General features: G+C 37.0%; 1 protein-coding gene across 1 annotated transcript in view; it reads right to left on the bottom strand.

The window, feature by feature from the left end:
- ERC1 (ELKS/RAB6-interacting/CAST family member 1) overlaps positions 1-22,306 on the bottom strand; it is a gene marked incomplete at its 5' end in the record, with an annotated part of 203,483 nt that overhangs the window by 164,163 nt on the left and 17,014 nt on the right. The window contains 4 exons of the mRNA XM_009578108.1: positions 5,611-5,804; positions 18,198-18,338; positions 19,434-19,574; positions 20,916-21,053. Of these exons, the coding sequence (XP_009576403.1) occupies positions 5,611-5,804; positions 18,198-18,338; positions 19,434-19,574; positions 20,916-21,053 (614 nt within the window). The remainder of the gene's footprint in view (positions 1-5,610; positions 5,805-18,197; positions 18,339-19,433; positions 19,575-20,915; positions 21,054-22,306) is intronic.

The raw sequence follows: 22,306 nt of genomic DNA, 5'->3' as shown, positions 1-22,306 counted from the left end.
TCAGCGGTGAATTAAAATAACATGGCAATTTCATTTTGGAATGTCCTAAGTTTTGAGTGATTAACCTTAAAATTTTAATATTCACTTAAGATAGGGGTTTTTGAGGGAAGTGGATGAGAAACACAACAACAAATTATTCTGCCTTGTAATAATACCATGCAACCATGAGATAAATATATTCGATTTGCTTTTATAATTTATGGTACCAAAATGGATTAAAGTGTTTTAAAGTAATATTTAATTATTTCAGTTTTTCCTATGCCTGAATCAGAGTTCAACTTGGTTTTGGAGGACTTTAATGAGTTACGATAATACAGAATTATAGTCATAACATCTCTTAAGGTTAACTTTAATGGTGATGATTATGACATTATAAACACCTTTTGTTCTTTAATTTGACAACATCCCTTTTACTTTAAATTACTTATATGCCCTGATGTGGTTCTTGTTTAGGAATTATCTAACAAAAAAATACTTAGAAATTCACAGAAACAGCTAACTTGAAAACCAAAGAGAATTATTACAAGATATGAGTACTGGTTTGAAAATACGTATTTCAACTTCAAATTGTTGACTTAAGCTTAGGGCATAATTTATTACTATAGTTTCCTTTACACTATTCTAGGAAACCATAAAGCTGATGGAACATGCAGTTAATTTCTCTCTCCATCTATCCTTCACAGGCCACTACACAAACATATCACCATCTTAAAGACATACAGAGTAAGATACTTCCTTCTACTGTCCACATTTTTCAGCACTCCTTTGAGATCACCCTATGTTTTTTGACCTTTTATTTTTATTTACTGTTGAGAAGAAATATTTAAGATGAGGAGTGTACCTTTTGGCTGCTACACATAAAAAGTTTGAAGGTTTCTTCTTCAACAGGGCATCCTGAAATTCTTTTTAAAAAAACTCCCCAAAATCTCTCTCTTAAAACAGCCATCATTTCCCGCTGTCCTTAATGGGACTGTTGGTACTCCAAAGCTGGGCACTGTCTTCCTTTGTTCCCAAATCAAAGTCAAGTATCCTTCAGGAAAAAAATGGTAGTGCCCTATGAGGTCACAAGGACTACCTATCACATATAGTGAGCATGCCAAATTAAAATAAATTTCAAGTCTGTAACTGGAACCAGGACTTCCATATATATTAACTCAGTGCTTACCTCTGAAGCAACACATACATATATATATTTACTGCCACCTCTCAAGTACAGAGTCAGCTCCTATTCGCAGAATATATGCACACAAGTACCTCTGTGTGTAAACTATCCATCTGAAGGGTATGATGGCCATGTCCCAGGTGATTAGCATTATTTTTCTTTCTTTTTTTTTTCTTTTTTCTTTTTTTTATTGCAGGATAATAATCACAACAAAACTCAACAATAAGGCAATACTGACCTCTATCAATTACATATTTTAGAACACTTGTGTTTTAGCTGGTTCAGGCAGAATTGATAGCAGAGATTAGAACCAAAGGTAAAACACAGCAAGAGAATTAGAATGAAAAGCAACAGCTTCTGTCTGTTTAAATCAGGGAGAATAGCAGCAAACCTCCTTTGGACTGTGGTCATAACCACTGTGACGTGAGTTGAAGAGACTCAGAGACTGTTAGAGCTTGTACTTGACATAACTAGTTCCTGTTTGACCTAAGGAAAAAAGCATAATTGCAGCAGACCCAAACAGCAGCAGCAGCAGCAGCCGGGCAGCCAGCAGTGACATTCCACCCCGTAGGAAACAGAAGCCTTACAGAGCACTCACTTTCCCAGGAAGTCCCACACAAACCCCCCTACGTGTTGCGGTGCAGGGACCGACACCTGGTAGGGAGGGTGCAATTTGCGGGAGGCGTGCTTTCTGAGAAAAGGCATAGTCAAAAAAACCCCCGCACGTACAAAACAAAACAACTCGTGGAACCAGGACGTGACAGTATAAATGGAAAGAAAAAGCGAGGAAGGGAACAAAACACAAAATGAAAAGTTACAGAGAGACAGGAGATTATGGAATGGCAATACAAAAAGCAAACAGTTAGTTATAAAGAAAGTGAATAACCACATAGCTACAAAACCCTCTACACTACCACAATCCGCGGACAGAAACAAAACTTATAAGGCTGTTCACCGACAGAAGAAATGTGGACTTATGACCCACCTTCCCGTAAGAAAAAGCAAAATCCTGCCCACAGAGAATATAAATTAATGAGCTTGTGCTTTCAATCTCATGTTGACTCTAGAGTATTTTTCAAACTTTTGCATAGCATGCACCATATTTAATACATTATTTTTGGATATCTTTCCTGCCATTCACAGCTGAAAAACAACGTCCCCCACCCAGTAATTGCAATAGCTACTGAAGAGTGGAAGTGTTTCCCTCTTTATTTTAAGTTGAACTGAAGGCAGCTTTGCCATCATTGAAAAGGCTTTTCATTTCATCTTCCTCTCTTCCTATCTTTTCTCCCTCTCTGTTTCCCTATATATACCTCCCTAATAGGCGACTCATTTCTTCTCTTCTATGGATGAAACCGTGTTAGTATTTCTCTTCTCCTAATGACATCTAGTTGTCACATGTAACTAGCATAAGGAAAAACTCCAGGGAGAGACTCTCTCTTTTGAAAAAGCCCATTTTTGTTAGTACAGTTATTCTCTGAATGTGACTTATTTCTTCTCATCTTGCTCTACACTGAATAATAACAGTTCCTGATAGGTACAGCAATATTCACCTTTTTGCTTGCTGACAAATGCTTCTGCAAGCACTAGGGTTTTCCTTTGCACAGCAGAGTTTGAACAGCTATAGAAGCATTATAAGTCAAGATAATCTCTAGCTCACTCTGCATGAACCACTGTTTAGGAAGGACTTTTAATTATCTCTTCTTTTCAGGAAACCAAGACTTTAGCTCTAAAACATCCATGTAACATGCCCAGATATATCAGCTCAGCCATGAAAGAATACTTTATAAACAAGCATGGTAGATAAAACCAGGACCAACCTATACATTTAATAGGCATGTTAAAACCTCCGCTTTGTGTAAAAACTCACAAGGAAAAAGCAAGCTTCCAGAGAACAGGGGTTTGAGGGAGCAGCTGAAAACAACTAAGGCCAAACAGAAATTTCAACAATTATCCAGAAAAAGAGAAATTAATCAAATTAGTCAACACCTCACTACAAAGTATCTGAAACCTTGTATCTTCTTCTCCAGTGCTGTGATTATGTTACAGTTCCACCTGAAAAAATCATTTCAGGTTTTGATATTTTGCGAATGCACCACACTAACAGTATGCACTTTAGGTCTCTAGATCTTGAAGGCTTTTTCCACTTCCACTCACAGTGGTTAGAGAATATGAATATTCTTAGATTTTTTTTTTTCCCCTTGATTTACATGGCTGCTGGCAGTCACAAGATCACAAAAGTAGTCTTTTCTTTGACATAGCTGAAATACCTATTCTAATTACAAGAAATAAAAGAAGACATATTCTATGTTATCTCAGTACTGGTAGAAAAGACGACAAGTTAAAAAACAAGAAGAGGACCACTCTATTTCTTTTTTATAAGAGCGAAGATAAGGTGGTAAGAAGGAATGGATAACAATGAATAGTCAAAGTATTCACCAAATTGTTATGGAATGATGTCCAGTCATTTGGGGGTATATGCTTTCATTGAGATAGTAAGAATTTGGTCTGTGACTGAAACAGCAAGAAACTACCACTATAACGTGAAAAACAATAATTGTTTTGCAGATCTCTGGAACTGCATCTTTTCAAAGAAAAAGTTCCTTTCTAATTCTTTGAAGATTGGGTGCCAATGCTTTTATCTGTAAAAGAGAAGGAGGCCCATCTTAATTTCTCTTCTTTGCTATTTTTTGCTTTGTAGACTATAAACTCTTTTGATTATAGGCCACTTATATGTGTTTATTCAGTGTTTGATACTTCAAGTCCCAATCTTGATTAGAATTTCTGAATGCTAATGTAATAAAAAAATCAGACTTGCATTAAAAGCGTGCATAAGAAAATTCTCTTCCTGCCATTTGAATCTCTTCCAGGAATCAGGTCGAGGAATGATGAATATTTCTGACTTGCTTTTCCTGAACAGTAATTACTTCTGCACATAGAAAAAAATTAAGGCACTATGAACATATTTCTTCCCCATACGTTAATAAAGTTTTCTGCTTACACCCTGGTTTCTAGTCAACTTGCATGGCCTAAGATGAGGACATGGTGAACTTCAGACCCAAGATGGGCACCTCTCTAAGGGACTGAAAAAATCACACGGACAAATGTGACTTGTAACCGCTATTTAGCTTTTTCACGTCTATACTAAATGCAACTATTCTATCAACCTATTGCCTAAATGTTCTGCTGAATACATCATGTATCAATGGGCTAAAAGTTGTATCCCTTAGAAAAAAAGGGAAGACGGTTAAAAAGGACATATCCTCATTTTTGGGTGTTCAAGCTTACACCATAGGTATAGAGAATTTTGGTTAAATAAAACAACAACTTAAAGAAAACTAACAGGATGCTGTTTACAATCACAAAGAGAGAAGAAACCCAGCTGACAAGTTGAACTGTTTCAGAGCTCTGTCACTTTCAAGGCAACAAGAATGGACTTCTTGAAAAAGAGTTTTTCAAATCATTCAGAGGGGCCCATAATTTGACTATCATGAAGCCAATGAACAGTAACCATTGCCATCATGCTGAACCTGCAATGTCCTCTACTCAGTTCCCCTAATCTTCCTGACACTAAATGCAGAGCAGTTAAATGGTGATAGGATAGAAATTAGAAAGACTATTCTGGCACAAGGCCAATAGGAATAATCAAATTTCCATTCTGCTGTCCCAAGTTAGTGATTCTTCATTGCGAACGGTAAAGTAAACAAAAAACCCCAAACAGGTATTACTGCCTAGAAACTCCATCTTGGCCCACTGTAAGGTAAGAAAATGACAGAAAACAGAATCTGTTTCAGGTCTTTCCCAAGCTCTACTATTTGTTATTGTGATACATATGTCATGGAATCACAATAAATTATAATTTTTGTTTGGGAAATTAAAGTCTAGGAAAAATATCTGAGCATCCTGGCTCCAACTGAAAGACAGAAAATGCTGAAAAGTGCTGAATCACATTTTGTTTGGACAAAAGCAAATCTGTTCATTCAGCTTCACATGAGCCAAAGTTTACCTGTCTCCCTACCAGTACAAAGAGTTTCAATGCCACTTGTCAGAAGAACCCGACTAACTAGTACACAAGCTCTTAACAGTCATTTTTCTTATTTGTTTTTTGGAGAACCACGCCTGAGGAATTTATTAAATCAAAAGAACAAATTGTTCTCCAAACACACCACAGTATCAGCAACTTTTCCTGCCATCTCCCTTACAGCTCTATCTACCCTTCTAGTTCTATCTATATCAGCCCTATTTTTGAGCAGCTGGGTAATGAAAGCACACAGTAAGACACCTGTTCACTTACAATCTACCAAAATAAAGGACTGAAGGCAGAAAAACTCTAAACAGACTTTCCCAAAATAGGCACTCTAAGCTTTTTAAGACAAGAAAAATGGACTAATTTATCTCTAACTTTAATCAGCTCTTTCACTCCTCTAGTAACTTTATAGCATTCTCACCTCTCCAGTTCTGCTATCTTCTTATCCTTATCATTCTTCTCATTTTCCATCTCTTTCAAGATTTCCAGAAGACGATCCACTTCAGCTTGAGCCTTGCTAGATTCGTCCCGATACCGTGTTACCTCCCTTTCCAGCTGCTGCATACGATCATTCAGCTCTGGGCTGGCCCTAGCCTCCAGCGTTGCCTCATGAGCCTGTAAGAAAAAGGTTCAAGAAAAAACACTTCATTCACACATATGCATTTTACAGACACTATGACAACTGCAAAACACTATCTAGATAGCTATTTCAAAATGGCAAGAAATAACTATACAGTGCATATGCTACTTTTAAGTATGGGGAAATACTTTCTAGGAGAAGAATAATTCAGAAACAAATTTATTTTTTTTAATTCAGTCTAAAAAAATTTAAGTGATTTTTTGATCTGAAACAGAACTGACATAAGAAAGAAGTAAAAATATGAAAAGAGTTAAATTTCTTTGAAAGGAAAGAAAAAGAAAAGTAAGTGTGAATGGGTATAAAAATTCCTAAAATACACTTCTAAAACAGTGATATGACTGCAGAATTAGTTATCTGAGGTATTTTTAACCTAGATAATCTAGAAAAACAAATCACAGGTTAATAGCCTTCAATAACTACATCAATATGCAAAGTGTCAGATAGATTTGCACAGATGGTGCTGATGTACTGAAGTCCTTGCTCGTTATCTGAGCTGTACAGACTAGGACTAATATGAGTATGGCTACCTACTGAAAATATCTTCGCCTAGTTATCTAGGAAATACATTTTTTAAAAATCAGGCTATGAGGACAAAAAGCATCAGAGGACTGAGGATAAAATGACCCCAGTGAAAAGCTTTTTTTTTTCTTTTTTTTTTTAAATGGTTTGGTTTGTTATAAAAATCACTAATTTATTAGTAAAATTAATTCAACAGTTCCCAAGCATATTAGAGACAAAGAAAAGGCAATATTTATGCTGGAGTTTAAACCAGCAGACGAAGGACTATCTTTTCATTCTCCCCCTGTCCCTCTGCTCTTGGATCTTGAACTGCTATTTGATATCAATTAAAGCTATTTCAGAATTGCTCGAATTTGCTTCAGTGAATAGCAGGTTTGGTGGAGCTATTCTGCTGACCAAGGTTGCCTGCAAACTCAAGGCCTTTCTCTTCTCTGAAACAAACCTACAACAGAAAATAAGACTACGGACTTTTTTCCCCACTGTGTGCAGCTGTGGATCGTTGTTTTACAAGCTGCCAACGTTCTGCTCCAAAGCACAGTTAAGTCTAAACCCAATAGTATAGGACTCTGTTGCTTTTAAAGGTAATTGGTCAGAACTGCAGCAGGATAAACCTCAGGATTAGAAGCTGCTGCTTCCAAAGAACCAAATAACAGCAAAAATACACTTGGCTAAATCTGTTTAGTTATGCACTAACGTAAGACTGAAGGAAAATATCCGTTCATTGACCCCAACATTTTTGCCTTTAAGTCTCTTGTTTTTAATTAGCTCCATTAAAGCCAAGGCCACATTCTAGTGAAACCCCGGGGAATCTCAGAGCAGAATATTCTAGGACTGAAGAAGGCCTTGATGCTTGTCTTTACTGGGACTATGACCTTGGGATGGATCTGGGTTGTCCAAATACTGGAATGCTTCATATTCGAGGGCCTTGGCCCTGCAGCAGCCTGACTGAGGATAGATGCTAAACTGTTTCGGTTTTCCTTTTTAATTCCAGAAAGCGGGATAACCTGCACAGTATTTTATCCTAGAACAAAATGCCTGGCAATCCCCACGTCTCCCAGGCAGGTCTCAGCAGGAGTGCCCAACAACCACAGATCCCAGAAGAACAGAACCCTTTCCTGAGGCAATGCGTTTAGGAAGACTTAAAAGGCTCCCCACTTCTGAGACACTTTCAAGTCAAACCCCGCTGCTCCTCTCTCACTGTAAGTCCGAAAATCCTGCTTCTGAGCTTCTGACTGAGACCCAGCTCCAAGGGCATCCCTGGTGAGCCTGGAAGCTTTGAGAAGCCTTTTGGAGTTAGGGCTGTCTATGCTTCCAGACTCCTTACTGCCCCATAAGCACTTTGAATTATAAACCCTTGGAAAGGACTCTCTAAGGCAAGTGGAGGTCTAAATAACGTGTTGCCAAGATGATGCAGACTCCAGGAGGACACTGCAGCAACGAGACCGATAAGCGTGTTGGTTCCATCAATAGCCGCAGGCATCAGGGAACATACTCTGCTGTAGGAGAGTGTTGGTGGGTGTGCCTGAAATGCCTTATTGGGATTTCCAGCCTGCAGGAAATCTGAAATACTTGATTTCATTTCCTTTTCAACTACGCTTAAGTTTCAAACAAAAATTCCATCCTTCCCTCCCAAATACTGTTTTGCAGGAACTGGGAATATTGTTTTTTGGGGGTATCTATATTCTCCTAAGAGACACTACGTATAGCATTAAGTCTGGTTTTCACCAGAGGCAGAGCCTGAATTTTTCTGTACTGGATTTAGGTATGTTTCCAACGTCTCAAATTGTTTGTTTTAACAAATACTCCTCCAGGCTCTTTAAAGTCGTCCAAAATACATAATCAGATAATCAAGAAACTTTAAAAAAAAGCAAAGCTAGGCTGTTACCCTGGATTATTAAACTCTCTAATTCAAAATAAGTTATATAGCCTAATGCAATTCTACTGTCAGGACAGTCCTGATTAATATTACTCTGTGCTAATAAAAGCATCTCCACAACAACCCAAGAGACACTACTGAGAAGAGGAAATCAATTTTTTTTAGAAAATTAGCCAACAAGTCAGTGTGTCTGGTTCTTATAGAACGAAAGGGCTATTTACACAACATAAATTATTAGTTAAGACACGTAACACATGTTATTTGTATATAATGCACATAAGTATGGATACTTTCACCTAACACAAAGAGAATGTTATGTGATACGGTGTAAACTGGAGACCACTTCCTGAGTTGTGAATTACTGACTGAGTGACTTTGGTCCATTTTGTGGGTTATGTACAAAATACGTGTTACATGACCATATCTAAAATCCTACTGGATTCATTTATTGTATAGGACAGAAAACCAACGCATTTAGAGGTTTCCCACAAACTCACATCAAGATCTGGAACAGATGAAATTGGCTACCTTCCCAATGCAACATTGTGCGAAATAATTCAGCAGTATTTTTTTTTTTTTAACCAAAAAGAAAGTTAAACACAAATAATGAATTCCTATATTCACAGTAAAAAAAAACCCCACATACAACTTCCCCCGCCCACCAAAAGTGTACAAAAATTCCAAAACAAGGCAGTAATTTCATTTTCGAAACAGAAGGGATGTATAGTGACAAATGCACTAAGACAGTTTCTGCTGTATTAAGATAGGTTCTGCTGCATTTCAATAGGCTCAACTTTCAGCTCTGCCTGAGACAATATTCCTGAATCTGCAACCTCTTAATATAGTCACAAACAAATACGAAAATGTATGAAATTATGATAAAAAACCCAAATAAATTGAAAAAGCAGCTTGCTTAAGGTGACGGGAACATTGCACTTTCTCCTCTGACAAATGAGAAATAAGAAAAGGTATGTCTACACAGGCCATTGAGTTTACCTGATTACAGGCTATTTTAAACCTCTTAACTGTTACTGCTGACCCTGTCATTAGCTCTCCATGTCTGTTCTAGTGTGGAGTCAAACAGGTGAATTTAAGCTACTTTCAAGAGCACAATTAAACTTGCATGTTTGATTCTGCATTGATCCGCATAAGAAACACAGTCGCATTTTAGCTAGAAAGCAGCACCTTCTTAAGCTATGTTTTTATTAGCAAAGCTCATCTGATCAGTACTAATCTTTGTGTGTGAATTTAATTTCAAATTCTAAGCAGTTCAGGACTGAGAATAGTTTAAGCTTACTACTCAGTTTAAGCTTACTACTCTGGATATGCTCTCAAAGTTCTTAAGAGGGACTAAGAGGTGATTTAACAGCTTTCTGCTTTTCTGCTCTTAGCCATCATTTCCCATCTGCAATGTGGTAAGTGATGGGGTGAGTGCTTCATGTACCTAAAGAATAAAAGAAAGAGTGACTGTTCCTCAAATAAATATACTATAACTTCTATTGCTTCCACAGAAAATCAGCTGACAAAGCCAACTTCTACAACTTAAACACAGATGACCAATGTTTCACAGAAATAACCACTATTTACAGATGGAGAGAAGAGGAAGACAAAACACATTAAAAAGAATTTTCTAAGTTGATATTTCTCAAGCCAAAAAACTCTTTACTAAGAGGAAAGGTAATCCTACACAGCTTAAAGTGTGCCAGAGGCAGGGAAGAAAACAATAGCACAGATCTAATTTTAAAGTTCTAAAATGTAAATAAAAACGTTATGGCTAAGATTCCAAATCAATATTCCTAAAAGATTAACTAAATCAAACAGCAAATAATTCACAGCAAACACTTTCTACTTTTACCCGTGAATTGAGACAGTAAATTCAGTTTAACATTTCACATACAAATGTTGCCAAGAACTTTTGGCCACAAAGTAGAAATTCCCAAGAATCTGAAATCCCATTTTAATCCACCCTCCTACCTCCAAGTGTGCCTCACATCTCCTAAAAATAGTAAATGCACATACAAATACAAAAATATGACTATTTACTGCAAAAGACAAACACATACAATAATTTGCTTTATTTTTCCTATTGTGAAGTCAGCAATTCAAGTGATAAAACACATGTGCTGCCTCCTACCGTGTCTTTATTAGTTTCAACAGAATTATAAATTTGAAAAACAACCACACTTGCTCCTCCTTTAGTTCCAATGCTCTAAACATCACGTACTGTAACAGCTTTTCAAAAAGGCTCTACTGGAATTAAAAGGCTCAGTGAATTCTCTGATACACTATGCACCGGAAAACTTGAGTCTGTCACAAACAGTTATTTCTTATCTTATTATTGAAAAAATCTTTTAAATGGTTAGTCTCTGTTAATGTGACACTGAATAAGCAAGTATTTGGTTGGAATCATTTAATAAAGAAGGCTGAAAGTCTTCATATATAAGGAAGGAATATAAATAAGAGGAAGATGCCTCGAGAGAATTCATTACTGAAAAAAAAAAATCTCTTCAGAAAGATATGAGTTCCCATAGTCGTTATTTAACATTAACAATTTTCTTTGTTTGGAATTTACACCAACACAAAAAGCATACAAAGACAGAAGCGAAATGCCCAGATGACGGCTGTCTTTGTGAGCTAACTTCAACCCCCTTATCCATGCCTCCTCTGAACCAGGCTTTACTCACCTGACCACAGGCTACTATATTACGGAAATGGTGCTTCATTCAATGCACAGAAGAGAATTACTCAAGTAATGAGCAGATATTCAGTATTTGTTTTTTGATATTCAGTGTACGGCTCTATGCCTTATTTACTCTAAATTATATGAATGACACTAAAAAAAAAAAAAATCCCAATTTTCTTTCTATCATACTAATCATGGCTGTAGGCTATTTCTTGGCAAACAGTAACTAACTTCACTTCTCAACACCACCAGTGGGAAATGAGGATGCATTATTATACCTGTTGTGCAGGTGAAAAACTGAGATGCAAAAATATCCTGCCTTATTCTCTTAATGCTTTCCTACTACTAGAAAAAAAATTATCATCTAATTTCTCTAGATGATTATCATCTACCTTATATAATTCTGGCTCATTCTTTGAGCATTTTTTCACACAATACTGAAAACTGCAAGAGTCTGGCAGACAAAAAATTAGTTATAAAATATTATAACAACTACCTCACAATGAAAAATGAGAAAGGCCACACAATGTTGCATCGGCCATTTCCTAGCTTTTGGATATTTAATTTTTCGAAATTAATGTTATCTTAACAAGGCTTCTGGGAGGGGTAGAGTAGGTAAGTTTAATTTTTTAGATATAAGAAAATCAGGGGGAAAACCAACCTTCCACTGCGTGAGATGATGCTGACATTGTCATGAACCATCAACAGGAATGGGACTTTAAAAGCCACCACACAGCTTCTGGTACCTTATCCTCTATGGTGACTATATCATACTGGGGAATAAAACACACAGTTTGCTCCCACATTTTGTATTTTCTGACTTCAGAGTAATGGGGAGTCTCAGAAATTTTGCATGCTATTAAAGGTTTCATAGAGAATACGCTCCCCTGGGAGCAAATTCTTCTGCCTATTTGCACCAAGTATTATCCTTTTGTACTATATCTCATTTCCCCAACCTTTATTCAACATTATTTAGCCAGGTTCAAATTCCATTCCTCTTACCTAATTCCACTAATCTACCAGTTCTCCTCATCCTTTTCCTACCACTTTTTTCAGGTTTGGGGGCTTTTTTTGTACAGTTAGTTCTATCCAACAGCACCTGTAAGTCCCATGCCTTCTGTCCATATACAACCCCCTCCTCATACCATTTCTTCTGAGTCCCAGGTTCAGTACAATTTTCCTGTTAATCCTAGGTACTCATTCCCCCAGCAAAATCCAATCTGTTTTTCTCCTCTATGCTGGTTTTGGCTGGGACAGAGTTAACTTTCTTCATAGTAGCTAGTATGGAGATGTGTTTTGGATTTGTGCTGGAAACAGTGTTGATATCTCTGGTATGTTCTAGTTACTGCTGAGCAGTGCTTACACAGAGCCAAGGCCTTTTCTGCTCCTCACCCCACCCCACCAGTGAGCAGGCTGGGGGTGCACAAGGAGCTGGGAGGGGACACAGCTGGGACAGGTGACCCCAACTGACCAGAGGGATATTCCATACCATATGACATCATGCTCAGCATATAAAGCTGGGGGAAGAAGAAGGAGTGGGGGGACTTTCAGTGTGATGGCGTTTGTCTTCCCAAGTAACCGTTATGCGTGATGGAGCCCTGCTGTCCTGGAGATGGCTGAACACCAGCCTGCCCATGGGAACTAGTGAATGAATTCCTTGTTTTGCTTTGCTTGTGCGTGGGGCTTTTGCTTTACCTATTAAACTGCCTTTATCTCAACCCACAAGCTTTCTCACTTTTATTCTTCCGATTCTCTCCTCCATCCCACCGGTGGGGAGTAAGCTGCCGGCTAACACAACATCCTCCAAATGGCTAACTTTCAGTACCAGCTTCCAATCCTAACAGATTATTTGTCCTGATCTGTTCTGCACTCCAAGATGCCGATTCTTGCTTCTGCTGTATTTGTATCAAGCAGCTGCTTGGAACCAGCATGGTATTTGGTGAACAGTCTACTTAGCATTACTGCTGCCTGCTCAAATGACCAGGCCTAGAGGAGGCTATGGCAATGGAGAGAGACAATGGGAAGGTCTTCCCTCTCCGGGCTGGGGTATAACCAGTGCAGGTGCAATCTTTGGGATTTTTCACTGCTAAATCTCTCTCTCTACTGAGCATGTACAAATAGACGATGCATTTAACCTTTGGCCAATTTAGATAGATTTAATCAGGGGCATCAAAAATATCTGGTAAAAGGACCAAATCTTTTAATAAAAAATTACTAGTGTTAAAAAAAGATTAAACCCAACATATTTCTATATTTTGTTCTAGAAAACAGTGAGCTGTTATGGCTGAGAATTTCTTTCAAAAAGACACAAAACCAAACAAAACTGAATAAAACATAAGAAACTTCAGCTAAAAGATTTAAAACATTTTGCAAAACCATAAACAATTGATAAAAGAATTTATTTAATAGGATGCATGAAACACATTTAGTAACAGACTGTACCAGTGTAATCTACAGGTTAGGAGGCTGGCAAATTATTTTAAAGTGGAGGAACGTATCAATTTACCAGAAGAGTCTTGAATCTGCTTTTCATACCTGAACACACAATACCTTTGGGGAAAAATATATTCTCCGTCATGAAATATTAAATAATGAAATCCTTCAAATGCCATATCCACTAATATTATATCCTTTAAGAAAATAATGTGGTTTTTTTCTAATCTTTGTGCACCAAATACCTTAGAATATTTATTAATGACTGTTTTTACATATAATAAATAACTCTAAATGCAGTGTAGGGGTTTTTATGCCCTAGTTGAATATTCATTATTTCTGATAGTCCTAACAAAATACTTTTCCTTATTGCACACACAAATCTTTTCCCAAATCTAGTCCCATAAATGCATTGTATTATCTGCTCTATTAAAATAATTTCTAATACAGGATGTCACAAAAACTGAACTATTAAAAGCACCAGGAATTCTCTGACCTTCAGACAATGACTGTCAGGATAGACAGCTACATTTACCCTGAACATTGTCAAGAGTAACACAGATATCAGCCTTCTGAAAGTTTTGTAACACGATTTTTTATGCACGCAGTCACAAAAGAAATCTCTGATGAAAAACACCTTGGATTACGTAATTTGCAGTGTCAAGATATTATTATACAAACACTCCTTGAAAGGAGTGCTCTTTGACATCAAACAGACGGCTGGTAATAGGATCCAAAATTAAACTGACATACTACCAGCGAGCTTAATGGTTACACAAGTTTTTAAGCAATCTTTTACTTGCCCTAACTTAATTATTATTTCTAATGCGCTGCTGTACATGGTGTTACAGAATACTTTCACGCAAGAAGCTTGATTTGCATGGAAATTCTACATTCTTGCTCTGAAAAGTACGGACAACGGAGTTGAAAGAAAAGCTACAGGACACTTGAAGCAACTGCAGCAAAGGGAAGAAAAACATTGGCACAATATTAAGCTGTCCAAACAATAATGAAGTTAGACCAACGCAGCCAAAAAGTAAAAGCAACTAAGAAGGCTTTTTTGAGCATGACTGGTCAGATATACCGTAGCATTTTGTTTGTATCCATACTATCCATACCCACTACTAAAGTAATTCACCAATATGCTCTGTGTTGGCCCAAACATAAAAGCACAGGTGAATATACATGCAACACAGAAAATTCAATGTGGTTGGCAATAGCCTCTCAGTTTGCCAGGGAACTTACTGGCTTGGATGGATGGCTCAATAAAACTTCAGGGTGCTAAAGGGAGAAAGAAGATAGGAAAAGATGGGGAAAATTGGGGATAGGAACAGTGTGAGAGACAAAAAGAAGAGATGCAACGAGAAAAGAATTTAAAATAATAGCTGAAACATTAATTTACTAAGATGACAGAATCTTAATTAGTGGTTTTAGCACATATTACTAACCAGCTTTTGAAACATGAGAAACATGGAGAGTTACCCTCGTACGAGTTCCAAACTTGATCTTGATTTCTCAGTTTAACAGTTTTATCTAGTCCTCAAATATTTAACACAGTCCCATGTTTGGGTTTAAAGATGACAGTTTTACAGGTTGAGCAGGACTTTAATTTCTAGTGCTTCACTTATATCAATCACAAGACAGCTAAATGGCTTAGAAAACTAATTCAGTAACTGACACTATCTGAACGCTGAACAAAACTGTTGTTTTTTTTTTTTTATTTTTACAAGACATCCTGATTTCTCTGGTAGCCTTTTTCTTTCTAGGTTGCTACGCTGAATACATCATTTGTCGTTCCTTCTTTGAAAAAACAAATCATCAGCTGAGAACAAAAAGTAGTATTTCTATCTCATCTACCAATATTATCAGCAATATTTTCAGTGTGGCAGGAAATCCACGTTCACAAAAATAAAAAGCACCAGAGCCTGTATTAGACTAACCAAGCTAAATCTTGGGAAACATAGAATTTGGGTCAACACTTCATTCAGCCATTTTTTTCTGTCTTTTGAAAGATACTATCCTCCTGAACATGAAGGAAGAACACCACAGCAGAAAAAAAAACATTCACTGAGTGAGCCTGTTGAATCTAGAGGTATTTTCCTGGCAGGGAATCACTGCTAACGTTCTCTGATGAAAAGTTCCTAAAACTGCACCAAAGGGAAGTTTGTTAACATATGGTTTTGGACTCCTTCTTTTCTCTAATCTTGATCCCTTTCAAATAAGGAAAATACTTACAGGGAGAAAAACTATGCACGGAAATGAAGACAGACAAAAATCCGCTCACCTTTGCTGGAAGAAATTCTAATATTAGTTGGTCTCTCCCAGATTAGAAAAACAGAATTAAACAAAGCATATTAGCTGGGAAAGACAAGACAGAAAAAGCTAGGAAAAGAATATCCTGAAGAAAAAAAACTAGAAGAAAACTTTTTCACTATAGAACTATTATATTAAAATAGAAGTTTGAAAAAAGAGTTTCCTAAGAGAAAAAAAAAACAGTCCAGACAGCATAAAAGCACTTCACAGAAAAACAGGGAGAGAACCCCCTGTGTGTGATTTCCCTCTAATGATTCCATCTCAGCAAAAAAGCAGACTATTTAAGGCAGGACACCGGGCCATGTAAACTCAACAGGGATTTATGGCTTGCTTTCAGCATTCAGAATCTCCCATAGTATCTCCTGCTGGCAGCAGGCTGACAATTGAGCACAGAAGCAATGACAGTAGAATAATTAGAACATTTAGCACACAGATTTGCACAACCATAGTATCATTATTAAAAAAAACCAACCCCGAATATGAAAAACACTGCAGTTTTATTCGCGAAGACAGGGATCAATATAAAATAGTCATTAGTAAGAAGAGGAATAGTAACAATGAGAATTGGACACCTAGTCAGACACTGGAGACTGCTTACATGGAAAGAAAAATATCTGCACCTCTGCACTCCACTTGGTTAATAATATTTCATTTACTGTAAAGTTAAATACCTTTTACAGAAAAAGCGGAAGCTTGCACTGTTCATGATTTCTCAAAGGCTCACTGTCTAGAGATCAGCAAGAGTTTTTTTTCCAAGGACTGCCCAAATCTTTTTTATCTAATGGCTTAACAGTAGTTCAATTCAGGTATTGATGATTTTGTCTCAGTAGGACTTGAGAGAGTACTTTCGGGTCTCCGCACAGGAAACGATTGTCCAAATGCCCTAGTAAGCATTAATGCCTGAAGCAGAGGAGCAGATATCCAGAGTATTATGGCAGGGCTTTATACTGCACATAGGCAATGACAGGCTACCAGTTTTCTTTGCTTGTAGAACTGAAACCATCCTGACTGAATGATTTAGGTAGCTCCTTTGCATGGGAAGATGCGAATCTATTTGTGTTTACAATACAATTAATTTATATGCATTATTTTTCTCAGAACCAAATTAATAATATAGTTATTTGTCCCATAGCTGTGCTGTACAATTAATAGTGCTCTTTACATTTGAGCTATTTTCCCATTTTAACCCTCAGGAAAAGGATCACAGGAGACTAATTCACCTTCTTAATTATTTCCTGAAAAAAAGAGATTAGATTATAAAAATATATGGTCTTATGAACTTGCTCAGTATTCTTATGTAATGTTCCTGGATACCAGCTATTAAGCACAATCGTCTCTAAAAGGGAATGAGAAAAGGTAGGCCTAAATTATAACGAAGAGCTGTCATCGCAGTGCAAATTAACTGCATGTCCATCTTTTAGCTAGCAGTGCTTCACCAGATTTTGGTTGATCTCCACACCCACTTATACTACTGATATACTCACTGCTTATAGTGAGGAAAGCAATCTCAGGGGAAGCAGTGAAAAGCAGTACATGGAGTTTCAGTTACACAGAGTTCTCAGGTGCAGTAACACCCACCTTGCACCCACGCAACAGAATTCCTAAACAGGTCCCAACTGATGACTTAAAATTTGATCTTATATTCATTTCAGGAACTAGGACAGAGTTCCAAACTACAGCATGGGCACTCCTTCTTTTCCTGGGTAGATGTAAAGAAACAGCTAGAACTCCACAATCCAAGACTTAAATTTCTTAAAAAAAATCGTGTTTCCTTTTGTCTTGTTCTAATTCTATAAATAGAAGTGTTATCACTATTTTGGTTAGCGTGTTTTGTGCTTCCTCATCACCTGCTCTTTTAAAATCAAAAAGTTAAAATCAAATCAATGTTCCTCTAAACAGTGCAGTATTTATGCTACTCACAGCTAAAATAAAGAAGGCTTGCAATGCAAACATAACCCAAAGATTCTGTTCAAATGAATTAGCTTGCTTGTAAGAGAGTATTATTCTTCTGAACAGCAAACTCCTACCAATGCATCAGCTGTGACTGGCAATGAGATTAAAACAAAAGATCACACACTTCACTGGTGATATATTCTTTTCATTTGTTTTTATGCATTCTTATGGGCCGGGCCAACTGTGCACCTGAATTTATCACATTAACACCTACAAGCATTGACAATTGATACGTGAAAAGTTTAGCTGTTAATTTTTTAGCTGTTACACCAGTTTAATGGCACAATTACTGCTATAAGCTTTTTTCAGTAAAAAAAGTTCTGTCTTTAACTCCTAGTACCTGTTAAAAAAAAAAAGTCAACAGCACTGTTATTGCATGTAAACGAAGTCCACAATTAGCACCAGTGCCTGAAGGTTACTTTCTGATGGGCTTAGCTTGTAATATCGTTTGCATGGACAGAACTTCACAGTTCTTGCTGAAAAGCAATTCACAGAATTCAAACTTAAGACGCAAAGTTTTCTGCGTAGACACAGCCAATTTCTCTAACACTGAATGTTTACACCACATATATAAATATGAAATAAGACTACCTTCTTCAATTGAGTTTCCATCTTCAAACATTCTTCCTTTTTCTGTTCCAATGCAATTTCCAGTGTCTTGAGTCTTGAATCCTTCTTCAGCCCTGATGAAGCTAAGGATGAAGCATGTTCCTTCAGATCCAGTAAGGATGACTAAAATAAAAGATGTAAAATAACTATCAAGTAAATACTTTTTATGTGCAATAGCTAGTTTCTTTTTTGTCTTTATTTTCTTCCTATCCCTTCACACCATGCTCAGGATGTTCATGTCACTGACTTTAGACAGCTTGATTTAATTCAGGCTTTCGGGATCAAAATAAAACTTTGTCTAAATTAATTTTAAAACCATTTTTAAAGATGGAAGATTCCGTAAACTGGAACTTGTGCTTCAGTGACAGTCATGTTTAAGAAAAATCGGTTTTAAATAAAATCGTATTTAAAAATTCTATGCAATTAGTGGATTTGGCCACTGTATCTAAAACTGAAAGCATACAAAGCTTTTTTGTATACAGCTGCTATGGGGTGAAACCGATTCGTGCTACCTATCTCCAAAAGACATCTTAACTTCTTGCTTTCCAAACTATTTTTGTGTTGTTTTTTTCCTGTCAAACATTGACTTCCATGTTGAGAAAATCTTAGCACTTCCTGAGTGCATATTTTTTTTGTATTGTTTTACTTTGATTGAGTTTTGAAAAAAGATTGTAAGTAGGCTTGAATGTTACAATTCCAAGACAGAAACAGAGAACGTTTATATTTCTCTAATATAATTAGGTTAATTTATCTAGCCAATTGGCTCATTACCAACAACCAACTTAATTATCAAAAAAGGACTCTGAAGAGTCAAAAGAAGTAGCTATATTGTTTGCATAAAGGAATAAACATTATCTGCATGCTTTTGGCACCCATGGCTTTGATCAACCTCTGTCCTTTCCTCCCTATATTTAGACAGGAACAAGCTTGTTCTCTGCCTTCAGTTGTCTATAAGGATAGCTCTAGTAAATGCTATCACTGACCATCGGTCATTCAGTCCTAATACAATGAACTGCTGCAAATAAGGGGACTGTGTGCTATCCATGAAAAGGTGGTTCTGAAATATTTATGCTTTGAAAAATTCTCAAACAATATGTTTTACTGGATAAACTTGTTGAAGGATCATTACTATAAAGGAACAGTTTTCTTCATCTCAAATATAACACATACATATACAACAAACAATTCTAATACAACAGATTCATTCTGCTGGTCAACCTCTTTCTCTGTAAGATCTCCTTGTAAAATGCTGACTTTCTCTTTCAGGTCTTTAATGTCTTTTTTGTAGTTGTCGATCTCTTCCTGTTTTTCTCGTTCATCTCTGTCACGTTGCTCCTTTAGGCGCTCAATGGTCCTTTCCTGACAAAAGAAAACACTCTGTGAAGAAAATCCCTCTAAGTCAGTTCAACTTCTGAGATTCCTTATCACAACACTTCTTACACACTGTAGATGAGCAGGAAGAGTGTAGGATATTGCCATTTTCTTTTCTTCACTATTGTAAAACAGATCCCTCAAGAAAGAGGAAACTGGAGAAATCTATGGATTCATTGCTAAGAAATATCAGGCTTTCTGTATCTCTGAAAGTTCACAGTACTGTTACAATGCAACACAATTTATCTGGTTCTGATAATCAAAATTAACCAAGACCAGGACACATGACATATTGCTTCCTTCCTTACTTAAATCTTACTTTTCCAAAATGTACAGTTAAGTCCCCTTCAGAGAGAAAGGGGTGACACCAGGATCGATGTGCAGTAAGAAAAGGGAACAAAACAACTTTTCTGTACACCAGATATCAATGGTTATCTTGGAAGTTGAAGGGATGCAAGTGAATTCCCCAACCTCAGGGAAAGCTTTACCATAACTTTACATTTATAGAATCTGACAGACTAAAGGAGCTGTAACCCTGGTTCTCCAGGAATCAAGAAAAAATAGTAATTCCAAAAAGTTGCCCCACCAAAACAGAATAGACAAGAATGTTCCCTCCATCCGCTATCTCCTAAGAACTGGGCAAGCATAAAAAAAAAATACAATGAGAATAATAAAGCTGCAAATAAAGTGAGACTGAAATACAGCTACAGCAGGATAAGTATTCATTTTAATTCAATATTGGGAACTAAAACCCAATTTCATGCAGCAAAACTTTAAAAATAAATTTCTTATTAAAATATCTGAGCAGAGAAGATAAAATGAAATAAGATATTAGCCAGACCTTAAATAAAAAAAAAAAAAAAAAAAAAAAAAAAAAAAGAAAAGAAAAGAGGAAGGAAAAAAGCAGAAGAATCTGCAGCTGAAATGTCACAATAATACCAAAGATGCACCACGTAAAGAGATGACAACGTGAGAAGACCAATTTCTTTCACACAAAACGATGGTGAGTAGCTAATGACCAGAGCAACAGCCTGGGGCTCAGTTCTACACCCACGGTACAGAAGTGGTACCCCGGGCTGGTTCAATGGGAGAGCGGCCCGGCCGCCACTCCGCGTATCCTGCAGTGCCCTCTAGCGAGGGACCCATCTCGGCAGCAGCCGCACTCTCCTGATCCCTCCTCAGCTGCCAGAGACAAAGGATGTCACCGTGGCATTGCATCGGACAGATGTCTTCTCACAGAGTCCAGGAATCACACGGAAAAGCCGACGTCAGAGAGGTTATTAGTAGAAGGACCTTTCGAAGGAAGGGACTTAGGCTTTCCATACTCACTTTTTCTGCAAGTGCTTCTTCCAGCGTGGTCAAGGCGGTGTCAGTATTTGTGGTGTCAGCCTGCAAGGATTTCACTCGATCCTTTAAGCTGCTCATTTGCTTCTCCTTGTCTCTTAACTGCTCTTGAAGATTTTCAATCTTAAAGAAGAGGAGTAAATTTTAAGACAACAGCAAGCAAACCATCCAAAATCATCTTAGGAGCGTATTAAACTCTTAAAAATATTCTTAAAGCAAAGCAAGTAGGCAAGGGCCTAATTCCTATAATCCTACATCAAAACATCAAGCAATGCAACCAAAACCATCAAATATTAACAAGGAATCAGTAACCTTTCCAATAATCAGGACAGAATTCAGAGCAAGAAAGTCTAAATAATATTTACAAGAACAACATAAAGAAAGGGTATTATTCCTAATTTCTGAGGATGTTGGGCGCTGTGTGACTGAAAGATGATCAATGTATTAACAATATGAAAGGAAAAAAGCTGAGAAAAACATTACTGCATATGTAAACCAAAAAAGACACTTGATAATTAAGAAGTTGTGAAGAAGTATTATTTTAAGTATTTCCTTTGGTACTGTCATATTCTTTATTGTACTGGCATATTGTTTTTTCATCTTACATGGTGGTTTGCTATATGATGGACTAACACTAAGCGCCATTCCCTGGGTAGAAAATATATCAGCCTTGTTTTCTGCGCATGTAGAATTCAATCAATTTATGAGTTCTGAATATATCTTTTGACAGACTGAGAAGACCTAGTGCTAAACCCATTTTATGCATACATACACAAGAAACAGACACATTGACATTATGACAACCTGTTGAAAACAGATTTATCAGCAAAAGGATTAAACTGGGTAGAGATTTCTCAGTTGCTTCTTTTTTGTTCTTGTTGCTGACAACTTCTTGCATCAGCAAACGTACATCATAAACTGGTGAATGATGTGGCATGTAAGGTACCCATCTCCAAAACACTTGTAGCAAGATATTCTTTTAAAGACATTTGTAAGAAATAATGTAACAAGTATTAGGCCTCCAAGTTATGCTTAAAATATAAATCTGAGCACAACACAAAGGACACTACAAAACAAATTTTAAAGAGCACCAAAAAAGCATAACCAATGACATCTCATGTGAGTCAGAAATAACTGTAAGAATTGAAAATTCCTTCTTTATACACTCATATCTATTATTAATGCCTTATCATACGTTTGTAGCCCATGGAAAGGCAGAAAGAACCCTACTAGTTGTGATTGAAAAGTTCTCCTGGCACCCACACGTACAGCTACCAAGGAGGTAACATCTCCAAAAGTAGCCTACATGGCTCCTTTTGACCTTACGAGCTTTCAGTGTCGTCAGCTGTCTAGACAGGCTGGCTGTTTAGACAGCC

This window comes from Fulmarus glacialis, unplaced genomic scaffold (genome assembly GCF_000690835.1).
Source record: "Fulmarus glacialis isolate BGI_N327 unplaced genomic scaffold, ASM69083v1 scaffold6230, whole genome shotgun sequence".
Lineage (NCBI taxonomy): Eukaryota > Metazoa > Chordata > Aves > Procellariiformes > Procellariidae > Fulmarus > Fulmarus glacialis.
The sequence above is the reverse complement of the archived record's forward strand: the minus strand, read 5'-3'. Positions and strand labels throughout refer to the sequence as shown.